General features: G+C 50.9%; 1 protein-coding gene and 1 long non-coding RNA gene across 2 annotated transcripts in view; one reads left to right on the forward strand and one right to left on the reverse strand.

Moving 5' to 3' along the window:
• Positions 1-5,236, forward strand: part of LOC114609040 — a 6,869-nt gene extending 1,633 nt beyond the window's left edge. Inside the window, exons 2-3 of the long non-coding RNA XR_003709454.1 lie at positions 4,258-4,818; positions 4,967-5,236. This is a non-coding gene — a long non-coding RNA (uncharacterized LOC114609040). The remainder of the gene's footprint in view (positions 1-4,257; positions 4,819-4,966) is intronic.
• Positions 5,237-9,149: 3,913 nt separating this feature from the next.
• Lenep (lens epithelial protein) lies at positions 9,150-10,139 on the reverse strand. Its single transcript, XM_028753117.1, has one exon. It carries the CDS (start codon positions 9,821-9,823, stop codon positions 9,638-9,640), a length of 186 nt encoding a protein of 61 aa, XP_028608950.1. The 5' UTR covers positions 9,824-10,139; the 3' UTR covers positions 9,150-9,637.
• Between the last annotated feature and the right edge of the window lie 34 nt (positions 10,140-10,173).

The following is a 10,173-nucleotide window of genomic DNA, read 5'->3' on the forward strand; positions in this document are numbered from 1 at the left end:
CCCCCCAGGCACCCCCTCCCTCCGCCCAATAAGGACATAAACTTCCACCTCTTCCAACAGCTAGTTCCAGCAAGGAGCCTATGGGTCCCTCCCTCCTTTTCGCTCTCTTTCTCCGAGCTTTTGCTTCGCTCCCTGAGCCTTTCCCAATCTTTTCCTTTCCCTTCTTTCCTTCAATCTCCCTTCACCTGCCGCGATCCCTCTCCCTCTCTGCTGTCTACCACTATCTCTTCCAGTCCACCTTAACTGGAGCTCCGCCTCCGACCCCCGTCCAGCCCTCTGCTGCTGCCCAGCTCCACCCCCTGCACGCCACCGCCCTGCCCATCCATTGGCCTGAACACCCGCCTATCCCATGTGGGACGCGCCTAGGGTTCATCCAGGGAGGGGGTGGAGCCTGGGGCTGGCTAGAAACCAGAAGAGGAGGGAGGCCAAAGACAGTGTCCGCAGTGGCCAGGGAATGGAACAGCCTCCTCAGGGACTTCCTCTCCTTCAAGAGGGGCTTCTGTAGGGTCACCTGGAGAGGGAAGGGTATGAGAGGTTACGGATACGCTGCTGGGGATGAAGACCTAGAATTTAGAAAGAGTGGGGTCCGGCCGAGGGGCTTTAACCAGGTCAGAGCCCCAGGAGGGAAGAGAGAAAGCCACTATCACTGAGCTGCAGCCTCTTGGCCCATCCCCCGCCCTCAGAGGGAGCGGGGGAGTGGAGGCTGCCGGCACTCTGTGTCCCTCCCCACGCGTGACGGCGCCCCGCGGGGAGGGAACAGTGCCCGGGGCAAGGAGCCTCTGCGCTCTAGCCAGTGCCCGTTGCTGCCTTGGCATTTTCTAAGGGGAGGGACCGAGTCGGGGAAGGGGGAGGTGCGCTCCCTCTCGGGCTCCGACGCTTTGCCTTCAGCCCGCCGGTACTTTTAGTGGAGAAACGGACCCTATAGTGGAGGGGTCTTGGCGCAGATTCACTCAGATCCCCAGGTGATGATAGAGACCTGGGTGTTTTAGGATGTTTGCTTAAGTGGGTTTGGGAAGAATCGGTATTAATATTTAAGTGCCGGCCCAACAGAGAATGGTAAGGGACGCTTACAGCTGGGCTGGCGATGCTACGTACCCCAAAAGGGCCCCTCCCACTAGTTTCAAACGGAATCAAATCCCGCTCTCTTGGGCCAGGTTCGACTTCGCAGCAGCAGGCCAGGCCGAACCGGGTCGGACTTGTTCTCTTTCCCAGCCCCCTCCGCAGGGGGCCTCCCTCCCTTTCCAGCAGGTGGCTCCGCAGGACACCAGCTCAACCTGTTGGACCACAATGGGCGGTGCCAGGGGGCCCCTGGCCCTCACCCGGGCTGACCCGGGATCCCCAAGCAGGGGGAGGGGCGGAGTCGGTCCTTCCCTCCCTCTTTCTCCTTCTCCCCCTGACGTGACTCAGCCTGGAGGCCGCTGCTCTGCCCCTCAGCCAGGAGCGGAAAGTGTGAGGCGCCCCAGAGGGCTCAAGCCAAACCAAACAGCCCCCCACCCCAGACATTATCTCACTGGAGAATTAGGGGGGCAATAGGGACCAGTGGCTAGCATGAGGAACTCTGGCCCAAGTAATCCGTTCCGGGTTTTCCTATCGTTGCTGTCCCGCCTTTCCCCGCCTCCCACACCAGTACGCCCTAGGTCAAGTCTGATCTTTGCTCCAGGTTTTCTTAGCAGCCCCGCAGGACTGTTTCTAGTCGGAAGGATTCCGAGCAAGATGTGTCTGGACTAGGGTTTTTCCCTTCCTCCTGATGTCAGGGTCTCGCTGACCAGGGAATAAGCTGTGCGGAGACAGCAGTGCTAGACACTTAAGTAAAGTGGAGGGAAAACTGCTTTTATGAGAAGGGTACAAGACCTAGGAAAAGGATTTGGGGGAGGGTAGGAAAGTGGACCAGGACCCCAGAAGAGCGAGGGTCTTGTCACTAGCTCTTAGGAACTTAGACGAGAAACGCTCTGCTGTCTCACCCCTGCCGCTGGAATAGCGTCTGGCTAGACATAACCTGGATCTTTCTGCGGCTGGATTGTCATTCTCCAGCAGTCCTGGAAATCTACTGTTAGTTCCTTAGTGGCTCTTTTCCATTCCATGTCTTTCTTTTTCTTGTGGTACAAATAGTTCCCTTTTATGTTGGGGGAGCACCGACATGAAATTTCTGTCTACCCCTACATCCTCCAATTTTGGGTCGTTAACTGCCAAACCAGAGACAGAGGCCAAGAAGCGCTGGAGACTCTGCCTCCTTATTGGCAGTCTGGCATCTCCCCTCAACCCCCTATCAATCGCCTATAAATATGAGCTGGAACTGGAAGGCAAGTGTGGGGTCTGCAGGGGCTTCCTGGTGAGCGTCCCCCATCTTCACATTCAGAATTAAATCTTTAGGCAACTTTCTAGATTCTAGACTTTAATGTATGAGGAAAGTAGGTGAGTAGATACCCCGAGAATGAGGTGTTTACCCTGAGAAGGATAAAAGTTCCAGCAAGAAGGGCTTTATACTTAAAGCTGGGGACAGTGACTCTTGAGTGGCGGCCTGGTTTCGAGACTGGCTGGTCCAAGCACACAGAAGTGGCTGTTGAGCAGCTACAAGTTTGTAGAGTCCTGGAGGAAATGTGCGGCTGGAGGCGAGGCTTTCCATGTCAGGGTCCTATCGTGAGTCTGGGGGCCTGTTTCTGGTCCCCACTGAAACTGCTGAGCTGAAAGCAGCGCCTCGCTCTGCTCCAGGCGCCCACCTAATCGCTGCTCCCCCGCCCCTTTCCCGCGGCTGCCTTCGCTTCCCTCGAAAAACCCGCCGCCCAGGAAACCGCTGGGGGCGCTCAGACCGCAGCCCCCTCCCTCCCGCCGCCCCCCAGAACCCCTACCGCGACCGCCCAACCCACCTGAAGAGGCGGTGGCTGCCTGGGGTACTCCCTCCCGCCGACTCCCCCCACACCTGCGGGTAGCACTATTTATAACTGCGCGCCTATTCTGGGCCTCTCGGCTGGAGCGCGCTGCAGCGCAGTGCTAATCGCCGCTGGGATCTCTGCGCCCCCCAGGGCCGGGGGAGGTAAATTTAGCTTCAGGAAGCTCCGGGGAACATTTTCCAAAACTCCACGTCCCAGACAGGCAAAACAGAATCCCTTTGCGCGCAGCCTGCTTCCTACTCGCCACTAGGTGGCGCAAGGCTCCTAGACCCCAGCCAGTTAAGGGTTAGGATAGCGGTTCTTCAGGTAGGCCAGATAGGTAAGGAGTTGTGGGTAGCTACTGATTCGAATGGATAAATTTTAGGAGGCTGGGAAAAAACGGTCGAGTCTGAGAGCCGCCAAGAAAGGGGGCCAGAGGCTTCTTGGTATGGATGGGGAAATAACTCATAAGTAAACGAAATGCAAATGAGAGCGTTGTTCCTTGTGCCTAGGGGTGTCTGTGTCCAGGTGTCTGATGCCAACTTCTCTCTGCTGTGAAAATGTGGGACTGTCCCTCTTGACCCTCAGACTTATTTTATTGTGATTTCTTTCTTACCTCTTTGTGCTCCATCCCCAACTCTCACATTGCATCCGTGGTTCTACTTGAAATGAAATCTACAGAAATTTTGGATAGAAGGCTTTTTCTCTTGCTGTGATACTTGAAGGTCACTTCTAGCTTGTCAATCTAGTCTGCTCCTTTCAACCCCAACGAGTCCCCTACCGATTATGCCTGCTAGAGGGCTTCAGGGAGCCCAGGGGTAGGCAGAAACTCACCTCTCTTATCTTGGCATCTTGCTTCTCTACCCACCCTGTCCCAAGCATGAGCTCCTGAAGCAATAGTTTGAGTGTTCAAGACTCTTCTTGGGAGTGAGCATTGGGAGAAGTTACCTCATTTCCTTTTCTCTTCTAGAAAAATGGCAAAGTTGTTGGTAAGGAAAACTATTCTAGTCAAAAGATATTTAGATGAGACCGTAAGTTGGTCCAAGAAGCAAAGGACACAGTGAGCTTGGAGCTTTGATGGGAATCAGGTGCAGCTTAGAAGGGATGCCTCTGCCTCCTGGGCCAGTAAACTAGTTGTTTCTTTTCTTCTGTTTTTGGTTTCTCAAGACAGGGTTTCTCAGTGTAGCTCTAGCTGTCCTGGAACTTACTTTGTAGACCAGGTTGGTCTCCAACTCAGAGATCCGCCTGCCTCTGCCTCCTGAGTGCTGGGATTAAAAAATATTGAGATTAAAGGCTGTGCCACTACCACCTGGCTCAGTTAAACCAGAAGAGGAAGGAAGGTTAATGAGGAACCCTGATTTTGCTTATCATTTCTTTTTTTTCTGGACAGGAGTCTTACTATATTGCCTATGCTGTTCTCCAGCTCCTGGGATCAAACCTCCCAAGTCAGCTTCTAGAATAGAAGGGAAAATAGATGTCTGTGTGCTACCCATCTGGCAAGCCCTAAAGTCGAGATGTGAAAATGTAGGTGCGCTGAATGTCTGTTCTAAAGAGTGTTGTCCTTCTGACCTTGGGATGAATCACTTCACCTTTTGGGCTTGTTTATTCAAATTAGTGTGATTCCCTTTAACATCTTGCCTAGTTTTGTTCTGTGTGTATGTGTATGACTTTTGTTTGTTGCTTGGTTCTGAGATAAGGTTTCAACACCACAATCAAGCCTGCCTACTTTTGAAGTTTACTTTTCCTCCTGAGCACACAGACATTCAGGTGTGGAGGTCAGAGGACAGCTTGCAGAAGTTGGTTCTCTCTTTCCATCATGTGGGTTCTGGGGATTGGAATGATCAGGCTTGATAGCAAGCACCTTTATCTACTGAACCATCTTGCCAACCCTGAAGTGTACTTTAAAAAAAAAAAAAAAACTTAAGCCAGGTACTCAGGAGGCAGAGACAGGGTTTTTTTTTTTTCGAGACAGGGTTTCTCTGTGTAGTCCTGGCTGTCCTGGAACTCACTCTGTAGACCAGGCTGGCCTTGAACTCAGAAATCTGCCTGCCTCTGCCTCCCAAGTGCTGGGATTAAAGGTGTGTGCTACCACTGCCCAGCAGGCAGATCTTTATGAGTTTGAGGCTAGCCTCATCTACATGGTGAGTGGGACCAAGCTACATATTGAGACTTTTTTTAAAAAAATTATTTTGGGACTGGAGAGATGGCTTAGCAGTTAAGAGCACTGGATGCTCTTCCAGAGGTCCTGAGTTCAATTCCCAGCAGCCACATGATGGCATACAACCATCTGTAATGGGGTCTGATGCCCTCTTCTGGTGTGTCTGAAGAAAGCTACAGTGTACTCACATACATAAAATAAAATTAAATATTATTTTGCTTTTTTGAAACTGGGCCACTCTTTAGCCCAGGTTAATTTTGAACTTACTGTGTAGCCCTGGCTAGCCTCAAACTGGAGGTAATCCTCTTGCCTTCACCTCCCAGGTACTGCATTATAAACATGAGCACCACACCCTGCTTGAAGTAGACGGTTGTGAGGAGGATCAAAGCATCATCTAGTCTAGAAAGTGTTTCCAGACTGTGTGACATGTCTTCCCCGGTGAAAGCTTTTTCCAGCTGTGGCTCTCCTTGAGCCTTTGTGAGTCTTCATTCCTCTTTCCTTCCACCGGCTCCCCACTCCCTGCCCCAGCACAGCATACAGCTCAGACTCTGCTTCCTCCGTCTACCACTTCCCTTTGCCAAACATCCTCTCCTCTAGCAAAAGCCTTTGTGCTCAGACCTCAGACTCTGGAATCTACTTCTACTGCTCAGCTTAGACCTTAAGTAAAAGAAGGTAGCAAGCCTGGGTTGAATCAGGGAGTGCTAAGAGCTGGCCAGGCAGAGTGCAGACTCAGGAAAAGGAGAGCACAGGTTCAATGGGCAGGTAGGATCTCTGACTGCACACCAACCTCTCCCTACCTGTGTCAAACCTTTCTCCTTTCTGCAGTGTTCTGGGGCAAGAGGGAGGGCTCAGAAGCATGCAGGCAGCAGTTCTGACATGTATGTTGCAGATCTATGAGCAGATATGGTAGCTCATTCTTACAATCCCAGGACTGGGGAAGCTGTGGCAGGAGGATTGCCACAAATTCAAGGGCAGCTAGGATTCCTTATTCAAAAATCAAACCAATGAGCTGGGCACAGTGGCACACCTGTTTAATCCCAGCACTCAGGGGGAGAGGGGGTAGATCTCTGAGTTCCAGGACAGGCTGGTCTTTGAGTTCTAGGACAGCCAGGGTTACACACAGAAATCATGTCCCTAAAACCAACCAACCAAACAAACAAACAAAAAAACAAAAGTCAGCCGGGTGGTGGTGGCGCAGGCCTTTAATCCCAGCACTTGGGAGGCAGAGGCAGGTGGATTTCTGAGTTCGAGGCCAGCCTGGTCTACAGAGTGAGTTCCAGGACAGCCAGAGCTACACAGAGAAACCCTGTCTCAAAACAAAACAAAACAAAACAAAAAACAAAAGTCAAACCGAAGAAAGAAAAGGGCATACTAGTAAAAAACAAAACAAGAAAAAAGAAAAGAATAAAAGGCATACACCTGTAGTCCCAGCAACTCTGAAAGTCTCAGAAAGAGAAAGGAAGCACTAGATGTGCTGTGGAGATATCCTGTGCAAAGCTCAGAGAAGGCAAGGTGTAGAGCACAGTGCAGTGTGCCAACCAACCATGAGAAAATATGTCCAGTCCAAAAGCCACTCATGGTGGCAGGGAGATAGCTGTTACAGATCAAGGTTAGCCTGGGCTACATAGTAAGACCTTGTCTTAAAAGAACCAAACTAAACATAAACCACATAGAGAATCCGGCCCATTCTCAGTTCTGAGGTGAGCCACTAACGTATAGGCTGCATCCCTAAAATGGCTTCTCAGGTCAGCTCATGTTCAGCACCTTGCTCTACCTCTTATTTTAGCCAGTACAAAAGCTCAGGTTACACAGTTTGGAGAGATGGCTCAGTGGTCAAGAGCACACTTAGCTCTTAAAGAGGATCTGAACCTGATTCCCAGCACTTTGGGCAGCTTGACCTGCAAGTCCAGTTCCAGGAGGAGCCAAAGCTTCTAGCACAGACACGATACACATCATTAAAAACAAACAAGCAGCCGGGCAGTGGTGGCGTAAGCCTTTAATCCCAGCACTTGGGAGGCAGAGGCAGGCAGATTTCTAGAGTTCAAGGCCAGCCTGGTCTACAGAGTGAGTTCCAAGACAGCCAGGGCTACACAGAGAAACCCTGTCTCGAAAAACCAAAAAAAGAAAAACAAACAAACAAAGGCTCACATTCTCACTTACCCTTCATGGCTTGGCTCATTCTCTTCGTGCTCCAACACCTAATCATGTCTGTACACCTAACTCTACAGTGTGATGGGGTTTCTCACCTCCTAGAATGCAAGCTCCACAGGGACAGGACTGTGGGTCCTGTTCATCCAAAGCACCCAGACTGGACTACAGTAAAGTTATATTTGTTGACGACTGAAGATGTCATCTTTGTGTACATTATCTGTGGGTTACCTCCAGGGACCTGGGGGCTTGGAGAAACTGTTGCTGTTAGAATTTTGTGGTTGTTCTCTGTTTGTTGAGTTAGGGTTTCACTCTAGCCCAGGCTGACCTAGAACTTGAGGCAGTCTTCTTGTCTCGGTCTTCCCCATGCTTGGATCCCAGGCATGACCCACTTCCAAGCATTTTTAGAATTCTTTACTTTAGGCGTGTACTGTCATGTGATCCTCCCAGTCTCTCTCACACACACACACACACACACACACACACACCCCTTGCTGGGGATCTCAGGGCCTTACACAGCACCCCACTGCTGAGCTGTATCCCAACAGTTTTGTTTTCTCTTTGTTTATTTTGAGACAGAGTTCTTCTGTACCCAGAGATAGCTTGGAAGTATACAGCCCAGACTGCTGTTGTACCGGAGACACTTCTGTCTCAGCTTCCTGAGTGCCCAGGAATACCATAAGGTATTTCTTTTTTTTTTAAAGATTTATTTATTTTATGCATGTGAGTACACTGTCACTCTCTTCAGACACACCAGAAGAGGGCATGATACCCCATTCCAGATGGCTGTGAGCCACCATGTGGTTACTGGGAATTGAACTCAGGACCTCTGAAGAGCAGTTAGTGCTCTTAACCACTGAGCCATCTCTCCAACCCCCATAAGGTATTTCTTTAGAAAAGTATCTGTTCATTTATTTTTTAGATAGGGTCTCATTGCGTAGCCCTAATTCTGATAAGGGAGCTGAGGAGCCGTCACCACCGCCTGGCATAGCTGTTACCACCACCTGGAATAGCTGTCACCAGCGCCTGGCATAGCTGTCAGTGCTACTGTTTTTATTTTCCATTTTTCCTGAAAGGACAAAATCTTTCTTTTGTCTCTTTCACTAATTTTAAAGTTTGATTATCCAATTTATATTCATTGAAGAATGTGCTGTGTAAATCAGGATGGTCTCAAAATCTTCCTGCCTCTGCCTCTCAAGTGCTGGAATTAAAGGTGTGGGTTACCACATCTAGTACATATAGTATCTATATGACAAAAATCAGACTGTGGTATAGGGAGTTTAATAGGTGCAAAGCCCTGGGTTCAGTCCCCAACATTGAAACTCAACTAAACAACCAACCAAACAGATAACCAACAGGCCCAGAGAAAAAGGAGTTAACTAAGCAAAAGGCCAAAGAAGACCTGGCTCTAGGGGGTGGGGCAGAGAACTATATACTACCTCCAGGTCACTGGGCAACGGTTAGGCCAAAGAGTGCTACTCAGAGAAAGGGGGCATGAACAAGTTGACGTACACGTGCGCGGGCTGCTGATGGTTCACAGACAACATGTGCTGGTGGCTGCCAAGGGGAAGTGAGGAGGCAGTCCACTCACACGGACTGTGTCCTGTCACAGGTGTGCTGGGATAGGCTCAAAGGGGTGGTATGACTACATGGGTGTTTTCTCTTAGAGCTGTGCCTGAACTAGGACACAGTTGGGGACTAGCTGAGTGTGCTTCCCGTGTTCCTTAGGGACAGGGAACTGCCTAGGTCACACCTCCTTTGGGCTGAGTCTTTGGGTCCTCATCCTAGCATCCTGGGCCTCACGGAATAGGGCTCTCTCCTGTCCTCTCTACACAAAGGCTGGGAGGAACATGGTCTCTCTGTTCTGCTCTTCTAGCAGCAGAGAGTCAGCAAAGCTGGTTCTTGGTCTCACTGCTCCCGAGATTGGCCTTTCTTCCTGCTCTCTGCCTCTAAGCCATTCCCAAGCATACATGCCCTTTAAATGTTCAGAACTGTTGGCCTCAAGGCCTATTTATTATATTTATAGTTGAGTGATTACCAGATATCTTAGGGGCAGTCCATTTCTGGTTCTTCAAGTACGTGGGTTGGTGGGCTCACTGTGCCAATTTTGGAGGAATATTAGATCCTGCTGTAGTCTCATTGGAGTCTGAGCCGGCAAGCCAAGCTCATGCGTCCCAGAAGCACAGCAGAGCCAGGAGCTGAGGATAGATGCCCAGGATGAGGCAGGTCAGACGGATGGATAGCTCAGAGCAAGGTTCATGGTTCACTCTTCAGCTCTTTGTGGCCCGTCCTTGGTGAAGGCCAGCTGGCTCCAGGAGTCTTAGGGCTATAGAAAAGATGGGAGAGCTGGGCTGCAGGTTCCACCCCAGAAACTGCAGCCACACCTCCTGACAGTCTGCCCTCCCCTCCCCACCTGAGTGGTGCAGGTCTTGGTGTCAGGGGTGACGGGTGTTCCCTGCCACCATTAATCCAGCAGTTCCTTGATACACCAGCAACAAAGAAGGATGTAGGCAACTTCCTTCAGGGTTCGATACATGCCCTCCCACCCTGTGCCCATCTTAATGACAGGCACCTGGAGACCAGTGCCTCGAAGGGCATCTCTAAGAGAGAAGGGCAGGGCCTGGGTCAGGGGCTGCATTGGTGGCTTCATGTGGACAGCAGCTCAGCAGAAGGGTGTGGATGCTGCCTTTGGGACCTTTTATCCACTGTCCCCACCCCCTCAGGCCTCATGACTAAAAACAAAGGCTCTAGGGTCTAGCAAAAGAAGGTTCTGGGCTTCGGAGCAGGCTGAGTCAGCCTTTCAGACGGGGATGGTGGTTAGAAGGGCGGGCTTGGCCACTCCATCCTTTATCCTCCACAGCCAGGAAAGCTCAGCTTCCCTTTCAAGCAAGCAGTGCTCTGCCTGGTTGCCTCCGGTCCTTTGGTGAGCTCTGGCTGTGGTTGACACTGAGACGCAATCCTAGCAGCTCCTTTCTAGTGTGTTTTGCCTTACTCCAGGGC

The sequence above is a fragment of the Grammomys surdaster genome, unplaced genomic scaffold (genome assembly GCF_004785775.1).
Source record: "Grammomys surdaster isolate TR1022 unplaced genomic scaffold, NIH_TR_1.0 125946, whole genome shotgun sequence".
Taxonomy (NCBI): Eukaryota; Metazoa; Chordata; class Mammalia; order Rodentia; family Muridae; genus Grammomys; species Grammomys surdaster.

Excerpts from the sequence above, each read along its gene's own strand:
- Lenep (XM_028753117.1), bottom strand. The coding sequence starts at position 9,823 with ATGAAGCCACCAATGCAGCCCCTGACCCAGGCCCTGCCCTTCTCTCTT.